Genomic DNA, 26,399 nt, shown 5'->3' on the forward strand with positions numbered 1-26,399 from the left:
TTAGAGTAGGAGAGGAAGAAAATATTGAGAAAGATAAATTCCGCCTGCCCGCTTCCAGACCGAGGGAAAGAGAGAGGGCTTGCTATCGTGAAGTGCTTTGGGGTCGTGGATTTTAATTAATAATGTTATTATTATTTTAACATTTCTTTATTGATTGCAGCGAGGGGGGAAACGCGGACAACTTTCTGGTTCAAGAGATGGCTCGGGAGCGTGTGATGTTAAGTTTCCCCTTTCCGCGGCGCTGACCTTGAAACTGACAGCGCAAAGGGGCCCGATCTCTTTCCTTGCCGGGGGCCCGGTCCAAGCCGTGCGGTTGCAAGACGGAGATCTGCATGGACCTCTCGAGGTGAGGGAAATCGCAACACACGCAAAGAGACACACCGCCTCTCTGGCTGCTATTGGCTGAGCTGCTCTGATGTCACAGAAGACCTGTGTCACGCGAGGGCCCTGCCAAAGGAAAGGCCAAACTAGTCCAGCGTCGTGACCCGGCGGCCGTTGAAAGCCTTGCCCAACCTGCTTTTAAAGCCGTCCAAGTGGGTGGCCATGCCTGCCTCTTGTGGCAGGGAGTTCCGCAGTTGAAATCTGAGCAGCGTGAAGAAGGACTTCCTTCTTTCTGCCTTGAAATCCAATGTTCGGCTTAGTTCCAATGTTCCAATAAATGGCCTCGGCCCAGTATACCTGAAGGAGCGTCTCCACCCCCATCGTTCTGCCCGGAAGCTGAGGTCCAGCTCCGAGGGCCTTCTGGCGGTTTCCTCATTGTGAGAAGCAAAGCTACAGGGAACCAGGCAGAGGGCCTTCTCGGTGGTGGCGCCCGCCCTGTGGAACGTCCTCCCACCAGATGTCAAAGAGTTAACAACCACCTGACATTCAGAAGACATCTTAAGGCAGCCCTGTTCAGGGAAGTTTTTAATGTGTGACATCTTAGTGTATTTTTGGTCTTTGTGGAAGCCGCCCAGAGTGGCTGGGGAAACCGCCCAGAGTGGCTGGGAGGGGTATAATAATAATAATAATAATAATAATAATAATAATAATAATAATAATAAATTTTATTTATATCCCGCCCTCCCCAGCCGAAGCCAGGCTCAGGGCTGTTAAACATCAAATGTATAACACATTAACATAAAATCAGACAACCAATTAAAATACATCCTCAAATCAGATCAGGATCAGAATAATAAATTATAAATTATTATTATTATTATTATTATTATTATTATTATTATTAGGCATCCACGAGTTCTCGCGTTCTGCTTCTTCCACGCCAGGAATAATTTCATATCATTTCCCCTGGACCTTCACTCAGGGGCGTAGCAAGGGTGTGTGCAGTAGGTACGGTCTGCCCCGGGTGTCCCCAATAAGGTGGGGTGACAAAATGGCGGGCGGCATTCACCGCGGGGCCTTCAGGGCCCCCAAGCTATGGGTCTTGGACGCCCACAGGCCCCATGCTGTCTGCCCGCCGCCTCCCCCCCAGCATAGCTGTCAACTATGGCTTCCTCCACTGCTGCCTTCCCTTGCCACTTCCCTGAACTGAAAATCCCTTGATGGTTTTGGTTGCCCTCGTCTTCACCTCTCTTAACCGTTATTGGCTTAGCTGCTCTGATGTCACAGCAGGCTACCGGCAAGGGAAATCACAACCCCTCCAGCCTTTATTGGCTTAGCTGACGCCTCGGTAGGCCTGCGTTAAGCGCTGTTACATCCTCTCTGACTGTTACTAGCTTAGCTGCTGTGATGTCAAGCACGCCTGTGTCGGGAGGGGGAAAAAAGATGGCTTCCTTGGCTCCTGTTGGCTTAGCTGCTCTGATGTCACAGCAGTGCAAGCAGGAGAAACCACAGGCCCCCCAGCTCGCCCCGTCGCGGGGATTCGAACCGCTGGCCTTCTGATCCACAATGTGCTGGGCCCGGGGGTTAACCCGAGTAACGCGGTCCAGGTCCGGTCCCGAATCAAAGGATTCCACAAGGAGTCAGTCCAACAGGGCCAAGGAAGGAAACCAGACTAGGTCAGGCACAGGGTTTCAGCAAGCAGCAATGTTGGGGCGAGCGACTTGCTGATCAGAAGGTCGGCGGTTCGAATCCCCGCCGGGTGAGCTCCCATTGCTCGGTCCCTGCTCCTGCCCACCTAGCAGTTCGAAAGCACCTGGGTCGGGGTCCGGCAGCCTTTTATCTTTGACGGGGTAACGGCCGGTCCTGATCCCCTGGAGACTCACCTCCCTGTCTCGCCCGAAGGCGAGCACTCTTCCTGCGAGTACGGAGGTCTCTCCTTCTCTCTGACCTGAGTCTCTGCAGCTCGGGAGACGTTGGTGGGTTACTAGACCCAGGGGCTGCCTCAGTTTCCCCTGACCCAACCGGTAGTGGAGCAGCTGTAAGTGAAGGCCCAGCTGGAGGCAAGGAGGTCATCCCTGCATCTGGAGCCAGGGCAGGATCAGGCCCCTGACTCGGCCCAGCTGGTGCTTGTTGCAGGGGAACCTGTGCAGACTGGGACTCTTCAGAATCAGGCCCCAGACTCTGTTCAAATGCTGCCTGAGGCAGAGTATCTGGTGCGGACCGAGACTCATCCAGTTCCGAGTCCGAGCCCGAGTGTGATGGCCTGGGATTCGGACTCGGAGGCTGAACCTGAGGAATCCCCAGCCTGCACAGGAGTCCCCGCCTCCAGAACCAGCTGCGCCGGGGCTGGGGCCTGAGCCTGAAGGGTCCTCACCTGTGCTGGGTCCTCAGGCGAGTCTGCTCTGGCTCCTGAGGTGATGGAGGACCCATTGCCTGCAGGTGCTCCACTCTCAGCCCCGTCAGAGGAAGCTGAGGTTGCCTCTGGGTCCGGGAACCCTCCAGCCTCTCCGGAGCTGCAGAGGCTCAGGGCAGAGAGGCGGAGGGAACGACGTTCCCGCAGGAGGAGGGCTTGTCTCCAGGCCAGGAGAGGCGAGTCACCAGAGGATCGGGGCCACACTATGCCTTGGGGCAGATAAAAGCCGACCAGCCCCAGTCCCAGGTTGCGGGAACAACATTGTTGGTAGCCAGTTCCTGCCTGCGCCCTGTCCTGCCGGATCTCCTGACGTCGCCCAACTCCCTGCCTTGGACCCAGCTTCAGCTTTGATGGACGGCCTCAATACTGTACCCTCGACCTCGGGCCGGACTCAGACCACGCCTCACGGAAACCCACGGGAACAGCTCACCGAGTCCCAGGCCATCACACACAAGCCCAAGAGTGTGCTGGTCCTGGGGGGCGGGTCCCCAGGCGTCGTCAAAGTCCGGTCCTGGGCTGAAGGTCTGGAGACTGTCCACCAAGGGCGAAGCAGGGTCCAAAGCAAGAAGCCGGGCGTGGCCGGGAACTCCGGAAAAACAGGTCTGGGTGCTGGCAAAAACAGGTTTCCAACGACGTTGCTCCCGCAACCTGGGACCGGGCTGACTGGCCTTTATCTCCTCTGAGGCCAGGGGCGGTCCTGGCCCACAGGTGACCCGCCTCTCCTGGCCTTAAGGCGAGCACTCCTCCTGGGGGAACCCAGCTCCCTCCGCCTCTCTGCCCTGAGCCTCTGCAGCTCAGGAGAGGCTGGAGGGTTACTGGACCCAGAGGCAGCCTCACCTTCACCTGACGGGGCTGGGAGAGGAGCAACCGCAGGCAATGGGTCCTCCATCACCTTGGGAGCCAGAGCAGACTCACCTGAGGACCCAGCACAGGTGAGGACCCTTCAGGCTCAGGCCCCAGCCCCGGCTCAGCTGGTTCTGGAGGCGGGGACTCCTGTGCAGGATGGGACTCCTCATGCTCAGCTTCTGAATCAGATTCCCAGGCCATCACAAAGAGGCTCGGTGGTTTAGACCACAGCGCCAACCGCGTCCCAAACTCCCCAGGTACAGCGAGTCACCAGGAGCCTTTTCACGGCCAGGTTTCTTGCCCTTGCCATTTTCAGGCAGGCTCAAAGCCAGGATCCTCCCTCTCTCGCCACTGCTCCCTTTCCTTCTTTACCAGAAAAGAAAATGAAGATAAATGAAGACTCTTAAATCAGGGGCTTTCTTAATGGGTGGTCCGGGAAGCTAATTTCGAGCGTTTGATTATTTTTCCTCCCTGGTAGTCGAGCCGGGCCACAGGTCCCGGCGGGAGGGCTGAGTTCAAATCATTTACAAGCTGAAACATGGTCTGGGAACAGAATCATCTTTAGCGCTGCTGTCCCGCCACCCTTCCCTCCCCCAGCTGCCACGATGGGCGTGATTGCAAGGGGGGAAACGGATGAGTTGCAAAGGGCCTTTCTCTCTCTCATATCGGTTTATTTTCATTATTATCTGTGGAATGTGGCCCCGCCAGCTGGGTCTTTGGGTGTTTGGCGTTCCCGAGCCGCCGACGGAGGTTAAATAGAGTCACGCCGGCTAATTAAACCGGTCCCTGAGATTGCTTTGGTTTAGGATTGACGGTGCAATCAGGACGCTTAAATTGGCTACGTCGCCGCTTCCGATTTTGCTGTCTTCTCGAAACGCAGCTCGGAGGAAGAGCTCGGGGAATGTAAGGAGAGAGACCTGGTGGATCGGGCCCGTCCAGCGTGGGTGGCCAACAAGAGACCCCCAAGGGGAGCTCACAAGCATGTTCTGAGCCCCACAACAACTCTCTCCCCCTGTGGTTTGTAGCAAATGACATTCAAAAGCATTCACAGCTGTCCATGGAGGCGCAGGTCAGTTCTGTGTCCAGGGCAGCTCCATCTGGTACGCAGGATGAGACCCTCCCTGCTTGCGCACTGTCTCACCAGAGTGGTGCATGCTCTGGTTGTCTCCCGCTTGGACTACTGCAATGCGCTCTCCGTGGGGCTGCCTTTGAAGGTGACCCGGAAACTGCAACTAATCCAGAATGCGGCAGCCGGACTGGGGACTGGGAGCGGCTGCCGAGACCACATAACACCGGTCCTGAAAGACCTGCATTGGCTCCCAGGACATTTCCGAGCACAATTCAAAGTGTTGGTGATGAACTTTCAAGCCTTAAATGGACAGGGGGCAGGTGTGGAGGACTCCCTGGTCCTGAATGGGGTCATTGTGCCCCTGAAGGACCAGGTGCGCAGCCTGGGGGTCATTTTGGACTCACAGCTGTCCATGGAGGCGCAGGTCAGTTCTGTGTCCAGGGAAGCTGTCTACCAGGTCCATCTGGTACGCAGGATGAGACCCTATCTGCCTGCGGACTGTCTGGCCAGAGTGGTGCATGCTCTGGTTGTCTCCCGCTTGGACTACTACCAGGCGCTCTATGTGGGTCTGACCTGGAAAGTACAACTAATCCAGAATGCGGCTGCCAGACTGGGGACTGGGAGCGGCTGCCAAGACCATATAACACCGGTCCTGAAAGACCTAGATAAAGGGACCCCTGACCATTAGGTCCAGTCGTGACCGACTCTGGGGTTGCGGCGCTCATCTCGCTTTATTGGCCGAGGGAGCCAGCGTACAGTTTCCGGGTCATGTGGCCAGCATTACTAAGCCGCTTCTGGCGAACCAGAGCAGCGCACGGAAACGCCGTTTACCTTCCCGCCAGAGCGGTACCTATTTATCTACTTGCACTTTGACTTGCTTTCGAACTGCTAGGTTGGCAGGAGCAGGGACCGAGCAATGGGAGCTCACCCGGCGGGGATTCGAACCACCGACCTTCTGATCGGCAAGTCCTAGGCTCTGTGATTTAACCCACAGCGCCACCCGCGTCCCTTTTCCTGAAAGACCTACTGGTCCTGAAAGACCTCTCAGGGTGAGGGAAATCGCAACACACGCAGAGACACACAGCCTCTCCGGCTGCTATTGGCTTAGCTGCTCTGATGTCACAGAGGATCAGGCCAAAGAGGAGGCCCAACTAGTCTCAGTGGTTTAGCCCGCAGCACCACCCGTGTCCCCAGTACTTACATATGTAGTAATACTCATGCCCCGGTCGGAATTCAAAGCCCAGCGAAAATGGGGTGAAGAGCTGGAATTTCTCGGAGAACTTCAGCGGCCCGTTGGGCGAGTCGGGCCGGTTGCACTCCCAGCGCTTGAAGCCATTCTGGCGGTGGTCGCAGGAGTCGTGGCCCTCATAGTTGACCATGTAGAGGATGTATCTCTCCATGTGGTCCATGGGGAACGGGAGCTCGTAGTGAGGGCAGTAGATGTCCAGGTAGTCGTTGATGCTCACCTCCACGGTGTAGTCACCCTGATGGAACCTGTAAGGGGAGGGAAAAGCAGAGGTTAAGGGACTCAGAACATCACAAGCGTCATATAACCTGCATGAGTCCAATCAATGCATGAAAGGGTTAATGCCATAGAGCAAGCTGTCTTGCCGGACGCGGGTGGTGCTGTGGGTTAAACCACAGAGCCTAGGACTTGCCGATCAGAAGGTCGGAGGTTTGAATCCCCGCAATGATGGGGTGAGCTCCCGTTGCTCGGTCCCTGCTCCTGCCAACCTAGCAGTTCGAAAGCACACCAGCGCAAGTAGATAAATAGGTACCACTCTGGCGGGAAGGTAAACGGCATTTCCGTGCACTCTGGTTTCCGTCATGCGCCAAAAGCAGTTCAGTCCTGCTGGCCACATGACCCGGAAAGCTGTCTGCAGACAAATGCCGGCTCCCTCATCCTGAAAGCGAGATGAGTGCCGCAACCCCATAGTCGCCTTTGATACGACTTAACCATCCAGGGGTCCTTTACCTTTAGCTTTTTTACCTTATTTTTTGTCACTGTTCCCCCTTAAATCCTCTCCCTGCCTCCTCCTTTCTTCCTCTTTTATCCTGCCACCCCCTTCACCCTTCTCTTCTTGCCATCCCCCCTCTCTGTCTTTTCCGCCCCCTGCTTTGCCCCCTCTCTTCCAGCCACGCTTTCCGTCTTAATTCCCCCTCGTCTCCTTCCCACCCACATGAAATTAAGCCAAGTGCCATACTCAGGCCCCCCCTAGGGATACAGACCCCCCCACCCCTCGATCTATGGGAACAGAGTCTATTGGAGGGTGCGAAGGAGGATAATATGGGGTTCATCCAGGCAACGTCTTTTTCAGGGACGACAGTCCTCAGGACGCAGAAGGTGGGAAGAAGCTGGGGGGGGGCATTAGACGAGATCGGCCAAAGAAGGGGGGGAAGAGACTGCAGTCTCAGAAAGCAATTAGTTATGGTGTCTTAAGGAGCCCGGTGCACCCCCTTCCGAATCTGAGATACCATCGCCTGATTTCCCTGCTTTGACTAAGCCCCTAATCTCCCAGATAATCTGTCTCAAAAAATGCAAAATACATATATATATAAGAGAGAGAGAGAGCTAGCTAGAGCTGGCCTGTGAATGCAACACCTGAGGGGGCGCCGAAAACGATTCCCCCCCCCCGCACACTACTTTACTAATCACCTACTGTTGCCACTTTATTAATTTTAAGAGGTGCTCTGTTTAATCTTGTAAAAAGGTAATGGGAAGAGGTAAGATTAGGCCGACTACGTGGACGTTTCAGGCACTCGGGGCTTCTCCGCAAGAGGCAGAGCTGTTTCATAGATCTTGTGCGGAATCTTAGATCTGGAAGGGCCCTCCAAGGATCATCTAGTCCAACCCAAGAATTTGCAGCTGCCGAACCTGCAAACTTGGCGTTGCCTTCACCGTGCTCTAATCGACAGAGCTGTCTGGCTGTCGGCAGTAGGAATTGCAAGAAGGCCGGTGGCTCTGGGGTGCTTGAGCCTCAGGGCACCAGCAGCTGTGAATTTCTCTGCCACGGCGACGTTTCAAATATGGATTTCCCGGCTCTTAAGTGGAAATGGATGCGGGTGGCGCTGTGGGCGTACAGCTTCCGGGTCATGTGGCCAGCAGAACTAAGCCGCTTCTGGCGAACCAGAGCAGCGCACAGAAACGCCGTTTACCTTCCCACTGGAGCGGTACATATTGATCTACTTGCACTTTGACGTGCTTTCGAACTGCTAGGTTGGCAGGAGCAGGAACCGAGCAACAGGAGCTCACCCCGTCATTGCGGGGATTCGAACCTCCGACCTTCTGATCGGCAAGTCCTAGGCTCTGTGGTTTAACCCACAACACCACCCGCTGAAATGCTGAAATGGCAAAAATGACCGGGAAGATCAGAAACCAGGAAGAGAGGGAGAGTCTAAGGATTCAGAGACCCCTAAATGCTGATGGTGTGGGACGTGGGTGGCGCTGTGGGTTAAACCACAGAGCCTAGGACTTGCCGATCAGAAGGTCGACGGTTCGAATCCCCGCAACGACGGGGTGAGCTCCCGTTGCTCAGTCCCTGCTCCTGCCAACCTAGCACGTCAAGTGCAAGTAGATAAATAGGTACCACTCTGGTGGGAAGGTAAACGGCGTTTCCGTGCGCTGCTCTGGTTCGCCAGAAACGGCTTAGTCCTGCTGGCCACATGACCCGGAAGCTGTACGCCGGCTCCCTCGGCAGGTAAAGCGAGATGAGCGCCGCAACCCCAGAGTCGGTCACGACTGGACCTAGTGGTCAGGGGTCCCTTTACCTTTAAATGCCGATGGTGATGTTTAATGCTTGAATTTGAATGTGCAGTGTAAAACTCAATAAAAAAATATTATACATGAAGATGGGATCGCAGCCTTGGAAAAATGGAATCCTGTGTGGTTCCAAGGTTTGCATACCTTCCTCCCCCGAAAGTTTCTCATTCCTGTGTGCCAATGGAGAGGGGATAAGACTCTGTGCCCCCCAGGGGTTCTCTGACCCTCCACCCCCCTGCCTCCCAGCATCTAGAAGCGGAAACGCATTACCTTTCGCAATGCATACATACATCCAAACAGATCTATAACTCTCCATGAGCCGTTTCGTTGCCCAGCGGAAGACGTGACCACATCTCCATTTAAATGGAGATGGCCGCAGCCAGCAGCTTCCCACTGAGCCGAGAAGTGGCAATTGAGCATGGGAGGGCGGGGCCGCTTCCCCCCAGATCTGTGGCCCACCTACAAGACGAGAGCGCACTGCTGGGTGCGTAATGCAAACCGCGGCGGGTGCAGGAGTGAGCAGGCGGGCGGACGGAAGAGGCCGCGAGAGGAGAGGACAGCTCTTGGTTCTGCGAAGCCGGTGACTCTTGGGGGAGAATTGTGGTTTGGTTGGGAACCAAGGAAGAAGAAAAGGAAGAAGAGGAAGAGGAAGAGGAAGAGGAAGAGGAAGAGGAAGAGGAAGAGGAAGAAGAATTTATTATTTATACCCCACCCATCTGGCAGGGTTTCCCCAGCCAATCTGGGCAGCTTCCAAAGGAATACAGTGGTACCTTGGGTTACAGACACTTCAGGTTACAGATGCTTCAGGTTACAGACTCCGCTAACCCAGAAATAGTACCTCGGGTTAAGAACTTTGCTTCAGGATGAGAACAGAAATCGTGTGGCGGCAGCGGGAGGCCACATTAGCTAAAGGGTGCTTCAGGTTAAGAACAGTTTCAGGTTAAGAACAGACCTCTGGAAAGAATTAAGTACTTAAGCCGAGGTACCACTGTACAGTGGTACCTCGGGTTACATACGCTTCAGGTTACATACGCTTCAGGTTACAGACTCCGCTAACCCAGAAATAGTGCTTCAGGTTAAGAACTTTACTTCAGGTTGAGAACAGAAATCGTCCTCCAGTGGCGCGGCAGCAGCAGGACGCCCCATTAGCTAAAGTGGTGCTTTGGGTTAAGAACAGTTTCAGGTTAAGAACGGACCTCCTGAACGAATTAAGTTCTTAACCCGAGATACCACTGTATTAAAATACAATAGTCCGTCAAACATTAAAAGCTTCCCTAAACAGGGCTGCCTTCAGACGTCTTCTAAAAGTCTGGTAGTTGTTTATCTCCTTGACATCTGGTGGGAGGGCGTTCCACAGGGCGGGCGCCACCACCAAGAAGGCCCTCTGCCTGGTTCCCTGTAACTTGGCTTCTCGCAGGGAGGGAACCGCCAGAAGGCCCTCAGGAGATGGACCCAGGTGTCCGGGCAGAACGATGGAGGTGGAGACGCTCCTTCAAGTATACTGGACCGATCCTGAGGGCGCCTCCCAACTCAACAATTTGATGATTCTGCAAACCAAAGGAGCTGCCAGGTCCTTGCGCTCGCATCCTGTGCGCTGGTTTCCCACTAGGGCGAGCGTTATTATCCCAACCCACCCAAAATCCCAGCCTGTGTGCGACGCAGGCTGGAGTTCCACCTGGAAAGCTGTCGATCCTGTCCTCAAATCTGCATTATGAGTTGAGAGCGAGCATCTCTGGTTTTCTCTAGCTATCCCCCCCCTCCTCTCTCTCCAGACTCTCAAGCTCAATGCTCTCCCAGCTTCCACCTGCTAATGATATCATTACTCAAGACTGCCGGAGAGCACTCTATGGCGTTTATCTCTCTCCGGGGGGAACGGGCCCAGCTAGGTCTCCTTCAACCACGCGCTTCGCCATTAGGGTCCCACTCATCAGGAGCTCTTGAAAGGTCTCCGAGCTCTGAGGGGCTTCGTCAGAGAGGACCGCCTCTCCGCTGCGGCAACCTACATTTCACAGCCTCTTTCTCTCGCTCTCTCAATGCGTGTTTGGAACAGATGGGACAAGAGACCAATCCCTTCCGGTGCAGGTACAGAATACACAGGTCGGCACAGGCGAGCGTCTGCCCAGGACTCACACCCAGGGCCACTAACAAGAGAGAGTCAGTGTGGTGTAGTGGTTAAGAGCAGTGGACTCGTAATCTGGTGAACTGGGTTCGCTTCCCTGCTCCTCCACATGCAGCTGCTGGGTGACCTTGGGCTGTTGGACAGTGGAATTTGCTGCCAAGGAGTGTGGTGGAGTCTCCTCCTTTGGAGGTCTTTAAGCAGAGGCTTGACAACCATATGTCAGGAGTGCTCTGATGGTGTTTCCTGCTTGGCAGGGGGTTGGACTCGATGGCCCTTGTGGTCTCTTCCAACTCTATGATTCTATGATTCTAGTCACACTTCTCTGAAGTCTCTCAGCCCCACTCACCTCACAGAGTGTTTGTTGTGGGGGAGGAAGGGAAAGGAGAATGTTAGCCGCTTTGAGACTCCTTCAGGTAGTGATAAAGCGGGATATCAAATCCAAACTCCTCCTCCTCCTCCTCCTCTTCTTCTTCTTCTTCTTCTTCTTCCTCCTCCTCCTCCTCCTCCTCCTCCTCCTCCTCCTCCTCTTCTTCTTCTTACAAGCCGCCCAGGACCATCTACTCCTCTTTGCAATTGCAAGCAAAGAACCTCAGAAGAGCTGGATCAGGCCAGGCGCTGATCTGGACCAGTTTCCTGCTCTCGCAGCGGAGAGTTTGATGCTCCAATGAAGCGGTTCTCAACCTGCAGGTCCCCAGATGTTGTTGTTTAGTCATTTAGTCATGTCCGCCTCTTCATGACCCCCTGGACCAGAGCACGCCAGGCACTCCTGTCTTCCACTGCCTCCCGCAGTTTGGTCAAACTCATGCTGGTAGCTTCAAGAACACTGTCCCACCATCTCGTCCTCTGTCATCCGCTTATCCTTGTGCCCTCCATCTTTCCTAACATCAGGGTCTTTTCCAGGGAGTCTTCTCTTCTCATGAGGTGGACTCTCATGAAGGAGTCTCGGCTTCAGGATCTGTCCTTCCAGTGAGCACTCAGGGCTGATTTCCTTCAGAATGGAGAGGTTGGATCTTCTTGCAGTCCATGGGACTCTCAAGAGTCTCCTCCAGCACCATAACTACAACTCCCATCACCCCTGAGCTCTGGCCTTGCTAGCTGGGAATGATGGGAGTTGTAGTCCAACAACATCTGGGGACCCACAGGTTGAGAAAGGCTGCTCTAATGAGAAGGTCACGAGGAGGACCTGAGTGCGAGAGCGGCTCTCCCCTCCTGTGGGTTCCAGCTGCTGGCATTCAGAAATGTCCGGAGCATGTGAAGAGGCTGTTTGGATCAGGCCGGCATTTGCAGCTCCTCTAGTCCTGCCTGCCTCCGATGAGGCCGGCATTTGCAACCCCAACATTCCCACATCTTGGCTGGCAGGGTGGAAGAAACTCATTGGGACAGCTTCCTTGCTTATCTCCAGTCCTGAAGTTCTGGCCCTGCTCTCAAAGCTCCTGCACAGCTGAATCCTGAGACTTGGGGACGATGGTGTATCTGTTATGAGCCCAAATAAAGATCCCTTTCTGAAAGGTACCTTTTATCATGTGTGCCGGTCATGTAAGGTAATAAAGGTTTTCTTGGTTCTCAAACTTAATCCGTTCCAAAACCAAAGCGTTCCGAAACCAAGGCTCGCTTTCCCATAGAAAGCAATGCAAAACGCATTAATCCGTTCCAGACTTTTAAAAACAACCCCTAAAACAGCAATTCGACATGAATTTTACTATCTAACGAGACCGCTGATCCATAAAACGAAAGCAATAACCAGTGTGCTGTTCTATAAAATAAATAAAGACAGTATTGTAGATGATAAAAATTAAAACCATATATTTTTCATACCTGCACTGATGATACTCATTGTTTGCAGGGGGGCTTTTATCCATTTCCGCAGTCACACAACCAGACAATCAGTAGATGAACTGGGTTCCACACAGTCACAAAAGCAAATGAACCGAAAACGCCTCAAAAACAAAAAATGCAAAATAAATAGCAAAAACAAAAGCGCCAGACTTAATCCATTTTGGAAGTCTGATTGACTTCTGAAATGTTCGGAAACCAAGGCACAGCTTCTGATTGGGGCAGGCGCCCCGGAAACAATAGCCGACAGCCACATTGGACGTTCAGCTTCCAAAAAACGTTCGAAAACCAGAACACTTACTTCCGGGTTTTCAGCGTTTGGGAACCAAGGCGAGTTAACTCAGGAGAGTTAAATGGAACCTCCTCGTACAGGAGCAGTCTATCACAAATAGACACCAAAAGCCCTTCTTGGCTTCCTAGGGGGCATCTGATGAGGGGCTCCGCGGAGAATTCGGAAGTGGGCCTAGGTGGGATCCTGGCCTGATCCAAGGGGACTCTTGCCATGCTCTGCTAAGGCGACAGGGCTCATCTGAAAGCTATTAAGCAAATGGGCGCAATTACTTTGATTAAATTAATTTATTTAATGAGAACGAAGCAAATCTGCATGATTTCACTTGCTTTGCATAATTTATCCCGCCACTTCTTCCCCTCCGCTTTCACACAAGTTGTCTGGCTTTCTGCTAATCACGGGGAGACGGGAACAGGCTCTCCACCCTTCTCCCTTCCTCCGTTCTGCCTTCGGAAATGTCAAGCATCTGTCTCTCAACCATGAGGACTAGCGGCTTAAAATTCCCTGGGCACCCGGCTTCCATCCTTGACAGGCCTTGACAGCTCTGCAAGGTCCCAGAAACACCGTCTCTCCCATCAAACAGTTTGCAATATGTTGGTTATGCTCATTTCAGGGCCAGTTCCACAGGTTTTAATTTCTTGGGATGGGGGGGGGAGAGAGGTGCCCGTGAGCTCGTGGCACACCTGTGTGCCCCCAACCACCATACTCAGCCCCCCAGGGCCAATAGCTCTGCCCACCTCTGTTCTAGAAGAACCATTGATTGTTGGCAATGTGACGGCACTGCACATTTCACTACAAATTGTTGCTGCCACGGTATTCAGATGCAGTAGAAACTTGGTTTTCCGAGCGTCTCGGAAGCGAAACGTTTCTGTTTTCCAAGGAGCGAATGCAGGCTGCGCAGCTATCCCAGAAGCCAGAACAGCAAGAGGGATCGCTGCGCAGTGAAAGCAGCAATCCCTCTTGTTGTTCTGGCTTCTGGGATAGCTGCGCAGCCTGCATTCGCTCCATAAGACGCACACACACATTTCCCCTTACTTTTTAGGAGGGGAAAAGTGAGTCTTATAGAGCAAAAAATACGGTAACTGTTTTTGTTTTCGGATGTGCCTTGGAAGTCGAACGGCTTCCGCTGAGGTTTTTGTCTCCATTGAAATTGCAGACAGCGCTTTGCACCTCAGTTTTTGAATGTTTCGGAAGTCGAATGGTCTTCCGGAACGGATTACGTTCAAAAACCGAGGTTCTACTGTACTCTGTTTTACTTGAGTGATTCAAACATGGAGTTTCACAAGAAATGTGGTGTATCAAAGAAGGGCGATGCCTGTCCCCCCGCCAGCTGTTGTTGGGGGGGGGGTCCCAACTCTCAGCAGTGCCAACAGATAGCATGGCCAATGCGGGTGTAATCCACCTGGAGTCTTGTCTCCAGTTCTGGACACCCCATATTAAGAAAGGTATGGACAAGATGGAAAGTGTACAGAGGACAGCACCCAAGATGTTAAAAGTTCTGGAAACCAAGCCCTACAAGAAAGGTTGAAGGAGAAGTTTAGCCTGGAGAAGGGAGGACTGAGATAATAGCCATGTTCTGATATATGAAGGGCTTTCAAACGGAGGATGGAACAAGCTTGTTTTCCACTGCTCTAGACGACAGCTTTTATTCTGTTTTTAATCTGTTGGGAGCCGCCCAGAGCACTTACAGGTGGTACCTTGATTCTCGAACGTCACCCGTCCCGGGAGCCCATTCGTCTTCCGAAACGTTTCTAAACCGAGGTGCAGCTTCCCGTTGGTTGCAAGAGCTTCTTGCGCTCAAACGGGAGCCACGCCACACATTCAAGTTCTGAAAAACGGAGGCAATCAAGAACCGAGGCACCACTGTATTATTGTGATTAGTAAAAGTGGTATACCGCTCTTCATCTGCAGATCTTAGGGCAGATGGCTACATAAAATTACAATATCAAAACCACAAAATACATAGTAGGAACAGGAACAACGGCAAAGCAATCATTTCCCCTCCTATATTTAAAAGGGCATCTAGAATCAAGCGGTGTATAGATTTTAGGCAAACAAACACTATATATAATATGCACATGAGAAACCTATACTAATCCAGCGCAGATCAGTAAGGTGTTTGTTTAAGGTTGAAGTAGCAATAATAAAAGACTCTGGCCCGCGATCGTCACAGTGTGAGTTTTTCCAAGGAGCCTTTAAGCGCCTGCACATCTCATTACTCGTGCCGTAAGTCCTGCGATCACAGGGCGAAACAAACTAATTAATGCAAAAGGTCCGGGTGTATCCTGCGCCCCTCCATCTCCCTGTATCTGTTGTGGTAACTCTGGCCCCCGGCAAGGTAACTTTTGAAAAATGCAAAATGAACGCCCCTCCCGCTCACCGCCAACCCTTCACACAGAAGACCGGCTCTCCAGTCTCGGAGACAAAACACCTCCGCTGCCCTCCATGTAAATGTGGCCAACATCAGAAACCGCAGCACAACTCTCTCTCTTCCCCCCTTTCCCTTGGAAGAGAATTAATTGATTTGCATTAAAGGCAAAATACTAGAGGAACGAGCAAGCAGGCAATAGGAGTTGCCCCCCTCAATAACAAAAAGGAAGGATGTGGCGGGTCTCTTGAGGGAACAGGATGACGGATAATGTTTACGCGTTTGAAGGATAAGTGACACGCGGCAGAACCCCAAAATCAAAGCTGGCTGAGTCCACCTGAGACATCCCTTCCTCTTGCCTCGTCCTTCGCGGGGCCAGCAAACACTGTTGATGGGAAATTAGATGTTGCACAGGCAAATTCGGGGCTGATGATGGCTACTCTACCAATGCCAGTGTACTGGAAGAAGCAAAGATCACCAGTGTTGAAGCGATGATTCCTCAACGTCAACTTCGTTGGACTGGTCATGTTGTGCGGATGCCTGATTATCGCCTTCCAAAGCAACTGCTCTATTCTGGACTTAAAAATGGGACGAAGAAGAGTTTGGATTTGATATCCTGCTTTATCACTACCCTAAGGAGTCTCAAGGGACGCAGGTGGCGCTGTGGGTTAAACCACAGAGGCTAGGACTTGCCGATCAGAAGGTCGGCAGTTCGAATCCCCACAATGACGGGGTGAGCTCCCATTGCTCGGTCCCTGCTCCTGCCAACATAGCACTTCGAAAGCACGTCAAAGTGCAAGTAGATAAATAGGTACCGCTCCGGCAGGAAGGTAAACGGCCACTACTGGACTGACTCTGGGGTTGCGGCGCTCATCTCACTTTACTGGCCGAGGGAGCCGGCGTACAGCTTCCGGGTCATGTGGCCAGCATGACTAAGCCGCTTCTGGCAAACCAGAGCAGTGCACGGAAACGCCGTTTACCTTCCCGCCGGAGTGGTACCTATTTATCTACTTGCACTTTGACGTGCTTTCAAACTACTAGGTTGGCAGGAGCTGGGGCCGAGCAACTGGAGCTCACCCCATTGTGGGGATTCGAACCGCCGACCTTCTGATCGGCAAGTCCTAGGCTCTGTGGCTTAACCCACAGCGCCACCCACGTTTAGGGAAGCTTTTAATGTTCGATGCTTTACTGTATTTTAATATTTTGTTGGAAGCTGCCCAGAGTGGCTGGGGAAGCCCAGCCAGATGGGCGAGGTATAAATAATAAATTGTTGTTGTTGTTGTTGCTCTCGTGCCTGAGTCTTGCTTGGGGGCTTCACTTTAGGGCATCCGGTTTGCCACTTTAAGGACAAAATCCCTTTGGGGGACCCATTTCACTGACCATTTCACTGGGGGGAACCGGGGCTTCTCTTCGCAGACAGCGCACGCAGCCAGCTCTGGCGAGACGCCTGTTAATTTGCCATCGTTTAAAGCCATTCCCTTCGTAAAATGTCAACAGAGTTTTAAAAAGGCGCCACCTGGCAAGGTCCCCACTGGGCTGCTGTAATTCCCTCGGCGGGACAGTCAAACCGCTGTAATTAAAAGGAGAGGGGCTTCAACAGTCTCCTCGTCGCGTGGCGCTAATTTGCTGTCTTTGTGCAAAATAAAATAAAATAATAAGGCGCAAAATCCCGTCAGACACAACAAGATGGAGCCACAGCAGGGCAGGAGACAGAGACGGCATGGAAAGTGAGGAGGAAAACGTCTTCCTGGCTGCTGCAAGGGTTCGGCTACCGGTGACGAGGAGCATTCAGAACATCTTTCTAAAAATAAAATAATTTTAAAATCCCAACTCGGCTCTGACTCATTCTAGGATTTCTGTTCCTAGAAAGCCAGGGGTTCCTTCTGGGCCGTAGAATCCTCCTGCATAACATTGCTGATTCAGAAATGGCTTGTTTTGCTAGATGTCATGGCTTGTCTAAGGGACGTGGGTGGTGCTGTGGTCTAAACCACTGAGCCTCTTGGGCTTGCCGATCAAAAGGTCGGCGGTTCGAATCCCTGCGACGGGGTGAGCTCCCGTTGCTCCGTCCCAGCTCCTGCTGTCAGAAACGGAAGAGGTAACTGGGCTTTATGAGCGGGGAGAGTCTGTGTCAGAGAGCAGTCCAGAATCAGAGGCAGGAGAGGAGGGGGACCAGGAGACAGAGAGGAGTCCCGCTGCTGTCCCTTATTGACGATGTCCCTTAAATTTCCCGGGTTTCACAGGAAGCAGCTCCTCTCCCTCCCTCCCTGCCGGCCAGGGAGGAGGGAGGCTCCAACTGTGTTGCTTGGCTGCGTTGCTCACCCAATAAGGAGTCTAAGAACGACTGGGGGTGTGGAGCTTGCATGCCTTGTGCCGATCAAATCGGCCGCGTTGCCTGGGGACTTGCCTTTGCTCAGCGCTTCCCAGCAGAGAGGTGACGGTGGTTTCCCTTGCTGCATCCCCTTTGCTGGGTTGCTGCGCTGTGGGAACCACAGCTTGAGGCTTCGTTTGGCTGCTGGCTGGGCTTTCTGCCTTTGGCTCGGAGGGGCTCAGAAGTTGAACATACCTGTGCTTGGAAAATCCCTTATTTTGGCTGCTGGTCCCTTATTTTCAAATCTGTAAGTTGACAGCTATAGTTAAGACCGAGTTTATGGAAGACAATCTTACTCAGCTACGAGGGATCGCCAAAGAAGAAGGAGGTGAGGGAGCCAGGGTGTGTCTCCCTCTTGTTGCAACAGACTCTTCTTCATCCTGGTCTCCCAGCACCAGGAGAGGCAGGAAAAGGTCGGAGGAGATGTTAGCTTCATGCAGGCCCAGTCTCCGATAGCTCACGATAAAGCCCAGAAAAGTGGGAACTTAGCGGCGGACGTGCGAGGTAACAAAAGCATTCTGGGAAACGATATATAACGAGTTGGGGAAAAAATGTTGGAAATAACATTTGTGGGAAAAAACCAGAGTAAAATTCATACACCCTTTGATTGTATTTTTTTTAAAAAAATCCACCCAAAATCTGCAGAATGGGTTGCCAAAATAAAAAAAATAAAAAAACCAATAAGGAAAATTAACAACGATAATTTTAGACTTTCGTAAAGTCGAAATAACGAAAAACAGATCAAAACTTTCACCAGCTGCCTAAACATCTGAGTGTTGTTGTTGTTGTTTAGTTGTGTCCGAGTCTTCGTGACCCCCTGGACCAGAGCAGGCCAGGCTCTTTGACATCTGGTGGGAGGGTGTTCCACAGGGAGGGTGCCACCACCGAGAAGGCCCTCTGCTTGGTTCCCTGTAACTTGGCTTCTCGCAGGGAGGGAACCGCCAGAAGGCCCTCAACGCTGGACCTCAGTGTCCGGGTAGAACGATGGGGGTGGAGACGCTCCTTCAGATATACTGGACCAAGGCCGTTTAAGGTTTTAAAGGTCAGCACCAACACTCTGAATTGTGCTCGGAAATGTACTGGGAGCCAATGTAGGTCTTTCAAGACCGGTGTTATATGGCCTTGGCGGCCTATATTTTGAAAAAAAAGTGAACGAATCCCTATGCCCCACATATAACCCAGAGATGCATTTTAAATAAAAGGACACATTCTACTCATGTAAAAACACGCTGGTTCCCGGACTGTCTGCGGGCCGGATTTAGAAGGCGATTGGGCCAGATTTGGCCCCCACGCCTTAGTTTGCCTACCCATGCTCTTGGTCTCGTGGAAAGCCTCACGCTTTGGGGTGAAAAGGGGCCTTGCAGCCGCGACTTTTCGGTGCGTGTGGAATCTGCTGGTTGCCTCAGTCCTCGAAAACAATTAGAGTCTCCTTCCATTGCCGGAGTCCGACCCGCAGAGAGATTACAACCCCGGTGATTCTTTGCTTGTTGATGGTGTGTGTGTGTGTATATATATATATATATTTCCATTTTCACGAGCGTTTAGCCTGAGCTGTTGAGGCTATGGTAATTACACCTTCACTGTTGGAAAGAGCTAGAAATAATTATCTCGCAGTTTCCTGGGGTGCTGGAAGGCCTGAATAGCAATTGATGTTGCTCCTGGGCTGGGATGGAGCGAGGCAGAATGACTCGGACGTGTCCTTATCCTCTCGGTGATGGTGTGGGGAATGGGGGGGGAGAGCCACCAGGTCTGCGATAATCCTGGCATGCAAAGCAGCCCCAGCAACACGGAAATCTGACCTGATTGCAAAGCCAGGTAGCTGATCCACCCGGCTTGGTGTTGTCTGCACAGGCTGGCAGCAGCAAAACTAGGTCCCGGTCCTTAAAGGTAAAGGGACCCCTGTCCGTTAGGTCCAGTCGTGACCGACTCTGGGGTTGCGGCATTCATCTCGCTTTATTGGCCGAGGGAGCCGGCGTACAGCTTCCGGGTCATGTGGCCAGCATGTGAACCAGAGCAGTGCACGGAAACGCCTTTACCTTCCCGCCAGACTGGTACCTATTTATCTACTTGCACTTTGACGTGCTTTCGAACTGCTAGGTTGGCAGGAGCAGGGACTGAGCAACAGGAGCTCACCCCGTCATGGGGATTTGAGCCGCCGACCTTCTGATCGGCAAGCCCTAGGCTCTGTGGTTTAACCCACAGCGCCACCTGCGTCCCTTCTGGTCACAGTCCTTATGATACACAAATGAAGGACAGGTGTAAAAGGAAGCTTCCTTGGGCAGAGTTTTCTGAGCTTTGGCTCTGCCGTTACGGCATTATACCGCAGCAAATCCTTCAAAGGTAGCCCCACGTAGAGCGCATGGCAGTAGTCCAAGCAGGAGAGAACCGGAGCATGCACCACTCTGGCAAGACAGTCTGTGGGCAGGGAGGGTCTCAGTCTGTGAACCAGATAGAGCTGGGAGACAGCCGCCCTGGACACAGAATTGACCTGCGCCTCCATGGACAGCTGGGAGTCCAAAATGACCCCCAGGCTGCGCACCTGGTCCTTCAGGGGCACAGTGACCCTATTCAGGACCAGGGAATCCTCCACACCAGCCCGCCCCCTGTCCCCCCAAAACAGGACTTCTGTCTTGTCAGGATTCAACCTCAATCTGTTAGCCACCATCCATCCTCCAACTGCCTCCAGGCACTCACGCAGAACCTTCACCGCCTTCACTGGTTCTGATGTGAAAGAGAGGTAGAGCTGGGTATCATCCGCATACTGGTGAACACCCAGCCCAAACCCCCTGGTGATCTCTCCCAGTGGCTTCATGTAGATGTTGGCAACCTAGCAGTTCGAAAGCACATCAAAGTGCAAGTAGATAAATAGGTACTGCTCCGGCGGGAAGGTAAACGGCGTTTCCGTGCGCTGCTCTGGTTTGCCAGAAGCGGCTTAGTCCTGCTGACCACATGACCCGGAAGCTGTCCATCGGCTCCCTCGTCCAGTAAAGCGAGATGAGCGCTGCAACCCCAGAGTCGGTCACGACTGGACCTAATGGTCAGGGGTCCCTTTACCTTTACCTTAACCAGTGCAGTTGGACCAGGATCGGTGTAATAGGCTCAAACCATCTTGCAGTCCGATGAGCGACCTGGCCGCTGGATTCTGCACCGGCTGAAGTTTCCGTCTTCAGTGGCACAGTGGCTTAGCGGTGCAGGGGGGGCCGGCCGCACCGGGCGTAACATCTGGGGGTTAGGGTTAGGGGGCGCAAATCCACGGGTTAGGGGCGCAAATTACTTGCCCCGGGCGCTGACAACCCACGCTACGCCACTGCAGTGGCATCCCTACATAGAACGCACTGCAGTAATCTAACCTCGAGGTTACCAGAGCATAGACAACAAGACATCCCTGTCCAGATAGGGTGTAGCTGGGCCACCAGCCGAAGATGATGGAAGGCACTCCGGGCCACTGAGGCCACCTGCGCCTCGAGCGACAGCAAAGGATCCAGCTGTGAACCTGCTCTTTCAGGGGAAGTGTGACCCCACCAAGAGCCAGCCATCTGGTCTAGGGAACCCCCCACTAACAGAGCCTCAGTCTAATCTGGACTGAGCTTCAGTCTGTTGGCTCTCATCCAGCCCATTACAGGAGACTGGTCCACCATTCTCATTATTGTTGTTGTTGCATTGCAGTAATTTGACCTAGAGGCTGCCAGAGCATAGAAGATGGAAGTTAGGTTGTCCTGGCCCAGATAGGGGCACAGCTGGGCCACCAGCTAAAGCTGACAGAAGGAGCTCAGCACCACCGAGAGCACCTGAGCCTCAAACGACAGCAGAGGATCCAGGAGGACCCCCAGGCAACGTACCCGCTCCTTCAAAGCCAAGCCCCACATATAATGCATTGCAGTAATGCCCATATAGTTAAAGCTATGGTTTTCCCAGTAGTGATGTATGGAAGTGAGAGCTGGACCATCAAGAAGAATGGATGCTTTTGAATTCTGGTGCTGGAGGAGACTCTGGAGAGTCCCATGGACTGCAAGAAGACCAAACCTCTCCATTCGGAAGGAAATCAGCCCTGAGCGCTCACTGGAAGGACAGATCCTGAAGCTGAGGCTCCAAGACTTTGGCCACCTCAGGAGAAGAGAAGACTCCCTGGAAAAGACCCTGATGTTGGGAAAAATGGAGGGCACAAGGAGAAGGGGATGACGGGGGACGAGATGGTGGGACAGTGTTCTCAAAGTGACCAGCATGAGTCTGACCAAACTGCGGGAGGCAGTGGAAGACAGGAGGGCCTGGCGTGCTCTGGTCCATGGAGTCACAGAGAGTGAGACACAACTAAACAACAACAACAATCAAGCCCGAAAATTGTAGCTGGACCAATGTGGGGCAGCACACACCCACACACACCCTGTTTCTGCTAATAGGGATTTTTCCCCCCAAACCCACCAGCACCCCCAGACTGCTGCCTTAATGCACAAGCTCTGACTCGCCGGTTACGTTGGCCTCCCGGCCCCAAACTCGCCTCCTCCCTCCCTCCGAGTACATTAATTGTTATTAAAAATTCAAGGCTTCTCGTCTCTTTGGGGAGTTGAGAGATCTCTTTTGGCAGCGAAGGTCAGGTCCGTTCCATATGCCCACACCTCCCGCCGCATGCCTCTAAAAGGAATACACACACACATATAGAAAACCGCGCTCCCTTTAGCGAGGGCAGGTGGTGAGCGCGAGGGGCTCGGATCCAGAGCGGGGGCTATTAAGGCGAAGGGCGGAGGCCTCGCCAGGCCGGGGTTTGCTGGAGCACAGCAGATCTCTAAAAGGAACAGCCCAAGGAGCCATTTTCCGGTGCCCTCGTTCCAAAATAAAGGCCGCCTCCTAACCCATTGTGCCCATCAGCCATTGACTGTTGACAGACAGTTGGGCAAGGCCAATGGGACAGAGTTTGGCATCATAGAATCACAGAAGAGTTGGGAGGGACCCTGAGCCTTATCATCATCATCATCACAACAACAATTTATTTATTCCCCAGCCACTCTGGGCAGCTCCCAACAGAATATTAAAAACACAATAAAAAGTCAAACATTGAAACCTTCCCTAAACAAGGCTGCCTTCAGATGTCTTCTAAAAGTCAGATAGTCGTTTATCTCCTTGACATCTGATAAGAGGGGCCACCACCGAGAAGGCCCTCTGCCTGGATCCCTGCAACCTCACTTCTCACAGGGAGGGAACCGCCAGAAGGCCCTCAGAGCTGGACCCCGGTGTCCGGGGTGGAGACGCTCCTTCAGGTCTCCTGGGCCTTTGAGGCCGTTTAGGGCTTTCAAGGTCAGCACCAACACTTTGAATTGTGCTCGGAAACGTACTGGTCCAACACCCCACAATGCACGGCTGTCTGGAACCCCGAAGGAAAAGGGTGTGACAGGCGTTCGTCACGCCAATCAAAATCCTCGGGGGTTGAACTGGATGTCGATTTGGGTTCCCTCCTGGCGCTGCAATTCTACGATTCTGTGCTCCGCTTAGGAGGCAGACGCTCCCACGTCCAATGCCCAGGGGCGTCTCTGGGCAGGACTAGGAAGGACCCCCGTCTGCAAAACCCTCGAGAGCAGCTGCCTGCCTGTGTCGACAACACTGGTTTGACTCAGGCTGGCTTGAAACACGAAGCCCAGCTGGGAAAGCGTTGTCCCCCTGCAAGGCACTTATTGCGCTCTCCCCCCCCACGAGTTATGCTTTCAGCTGCTCCAGACGTCAGCTGCCCCTTTGGGAGCCAACCGAGAGAAAAGAATGAAGAGCGACGGTCAAATTGCAAGGCGGGAGAAAGAGGAGGGAGAGTTTCCAAACGGCGGAGTCAAGGAGGGAAAGGGAAATGGGCGAAGGTGCGGCAGTGCCCATCTCCTTGCTTCTGGGCTTGGCAGAGGCAAAGGCGATTAGCGGCTGTTAAAGCCTGTTAAATGGTTCGAAATCTATGTTGCTGAAACGAGCAAGGAAGGGGGGGGAGGACAATTTCTTCCCCCCTTCCCCATCTCTCTCTCTTTTTTTGGTGCAAAGTGCTCTCTAATCACAGGTTGTTGCCAAGGTTTTTATTTTTGTATCTATATTTCTACCCCCACAACCGCCTTTCCACGATGATGACACTCTCCGCGGCCCAGTTAGACCCCCCTTTTTCCGGTCCCTTTCGGTCGACCGCGAGAGCCGTCAAGAAGGGGCGCAGGGGCTTCTTAGGGGTGGCCTCTCCCCTTGATGGATGTAGACCAGGGGTCAGCAAACTTTTCCAGCAGGGGGCCAGTCCACTGTCCCTCAGACCTTGTGGGGGGCCGGACTATATTTTGGAAAAAAAGAACGAATGAATTCCTACGCCCCACAAATAACCCAGAGATGCATTTTAAATAAAAGGGCACATTCAACTACAGTGGTACCTCGGGTTACATACTTCAGGTTACATACGCTTCAGGTTACAGCCTCTGCTAACCCAGAAATAGTACCTCGGGTTAAGAACTTTGCTTCAGGATGAGAACAGAAATCGTGCTCCGGCGGCAGCGGGAGGCCCCCTTAGCTAAAGTGGTGCTTCAGGCTAAGAACAGTTTCAGGTCAAGAACGGACCTCCGGAACGAATTAAATACTTAATTGGAGGTACCACTGTAATGTAAAAACACGCTGATTCCTGGACCGTCCGTGGGCCGGATTTAGAAGGCGATTGGTCCAGATCCGGCCCCCGGGCCTCAGTTTGCCTACCCGTGATGTAGACCAAACCCCAGACCGCATCTGGTTCAAGTGTGAGCAGAGAATTGTGTGGTTTTTTTGGAGGGGAGGTAGTGGGGTGGTCCCCGTGTGACACATTGGAAGGGGACCACAGTGGCCGTCTATAGCAGGGGCAGGGAAGCTCATTCCATCCCGAGGGCTGCATTTCGTTCTGGGCAACCTTGAGGCGTGTGGAGCCAGAGGCAAGAGGGGTGGGGCGATGGGGGCAAGCGTCACCTCTGTACAATCGGCTGCTATACACACACCCACACCCACACCTGTCCAGGGCTGGATTTAGGTTTGATGAGGCCCTCAGCTACTGAAGGTAAAAAGGTAAAGGGACCCCTGACCATTAGGTCCAGTTGTGACCGACTCTGGGGTTACGGCGCACATCTTGCTTTACTGGCCGAGGGAGCCGGCGTCCAGCTTCCGGGTCATGTGGCCAGCAGGACTAAGCCGCTTCTGGCGAACCAGAGCAGTGCATGGAAACGCCGTTTACCTTCCCGCCAGAGCAGTACCTATTTATCTACTTGCGCTGCCGTGCTTTCGAACTGCTAGGTTGGCAGGAGCAGGGACCGAACAATGGGAGCTCACCCTGTGGTGGGGATTCGAACCGCCGACCTTCTGATCAGCAAGTCCTAGGCTCTGTGGTTTAACCCACAGCGCCACCCATGTCCCTCCACTGAAGGTAAGGGGGCCCTTTCTATGTCCAGCAGTCCTTTGTCAACAACAAATTGCCCTACAAATTGAGAGCCAGTGTGGTGTAGTGGTTAGGAGCAGTAGTCTCGTAATCTGGTGAACCGGGTTCGATTCCCTGCTCCTCCACCTGCAGCTGCTGGGTGACCTTGGGCCAGTCACACTTCTCTGAAGTCTCTCAGCCCCACTCACCTCACAGAGTGTTTGTTGTGGGGGAGGAAGGGAAAGGAGAATGTTAGCCGCTTTGAGACTCCTGAAGGGGAGTGAAAGGCGGGATATCAAATCCAAACTCTTCTCTTCTTCTTCTTCTAGTCTCCATCCAGGCAAGGAAGAGCTCAAGGACATGTCTCCAGCCAGGAGGCAGAGAAGCAGCCTGGAGAGCTCAGTTGGTTAGAGCCAGGGTTGCGGGTTTGAGCCCCGCGTGGGAAAGCTGAATATTCCCGCCTCGCATGAGGTCAGACTAGATGACCGTCGGGGTCCCTCCCGACTCCACAAGTCTAAAAACTGAAACAAATAGGCCCTAGCTGCCTCACGGAAGGAGGCAAGTTCCAAAACCGGGGGGCCACCACTGAGAAGGCATCTTCTAACGTTCAGCTTCATCGCATGAGCACGGCCTCCATGCCGCGAAGAATTTTTTAAACTTCTACCGTGTCTCCTCCGATTCTCAACTTGCTATGGTTGTCGGGTGTCATGTACTGAGTTGAATGGGATCCAAAATGCAGCAGTCTGATTGGTCCTAGAACAATAGGATTCAGAATGCAGCAGTCTGATTGGTCCTACAACAATAGGACCCAGAATGCAGTAGTCTGATTGGTCCTAGAACAATAGGGTCCAGAATGCAGCAGTCTGATTGGTCCTAGAACAATAGGGTCCAGAATGCAGCAATCTGATTGGTCCTAGAGCAATGCAGATATATGATTGGTCCGCAGGAGCCACCCAATCCAGCTCCAGGTGGAAGTGAATCCGCAACCTGATTGGCCTACAGGAGAATCCCAGAATTAGCCAATCACATGCGACCCATTGTGTACATAATGTATATAAAGCAGATATTTTGGGGGAACTTCCATTCCTCACCACTATGAGCTGAATAAAGAACATGAAATCCACACTCGACTCCAGGTATATTTCATCAGGTCTGAGCGGCTGTGCCACCCAACACGGAAGCTACGCCACGACTCTCAAACCCAGGTGCCCGCTGCTGGATGTGAACGGCGTGTCCTGGTTGTTAATAAATAATGCCAACCCCCCCGGCTTCCCCGCCCGAGAGAATCGCAGAGTGCTTTCTAAATATTGATCGCTTAAATTACACCATCAATCCCGTCAGGAACCACCTCTGCTGAGATGGGCAGCTGAGGTCATCTCTGTCTGGTACAGGAGGGCACAGAGCCAACAGAAACCGCTGGCCCTCGCTTGCCGGTTTGCGAGCTACCGTATTTTTGGCTCTATAAGACTCACTTTATCCCTCCTAAAAAGTAAGGGGAAATGTGTGTGCGTCTTATGGAGCGAATGCAGGCTGCGCAGCTATCCCAGAAGCCAGAACAGCAAGAGGGATTGCTGCTTTCGCTGTGCAGCGATCCCTCTTGCTGTTCTGGCTTCTGAGATTCAGAATATTTTTTTT

General features: G+C 52.9%; 1 protein-coding gene across 2 annotated transcripts in view; it reads right to left on the reverse strand.

Annotated features, from left to right (window-relative positions):
• EFNA2 (ephrin A2) overlaps positions 1-26,399 on the reverse strand; it is a 171,126-nt gene that overhangs the window by 15,340 nt on the left and 129,387 nt on the right. For both annotated transcript variants that reach the window (XM_082206773.1, XM_082206772.1), the window contains exon 3: positions 5,851-6,143. In XM_082206773.1, the coding sequence (XP_082062899.1) occupies positions 5,851-6,143 (293 nt within the window). The remainder of the gene's footprint in view (positions 1-5,850; positions 6,144-26,399) is intronic.

This window comes from Podarcis vaucheri, assembly GCF_965113315.1.
Source record: "Podarcis vaucheri genome assembly, chromosome: 18".
Taxonomy (NCBI): domain Eukaryota; kingdom Metazoa; phylum Chordata; class Lepidosauria; order Squamata; family Lacertidae; genus Podarcis; species Podarcis vaucheri.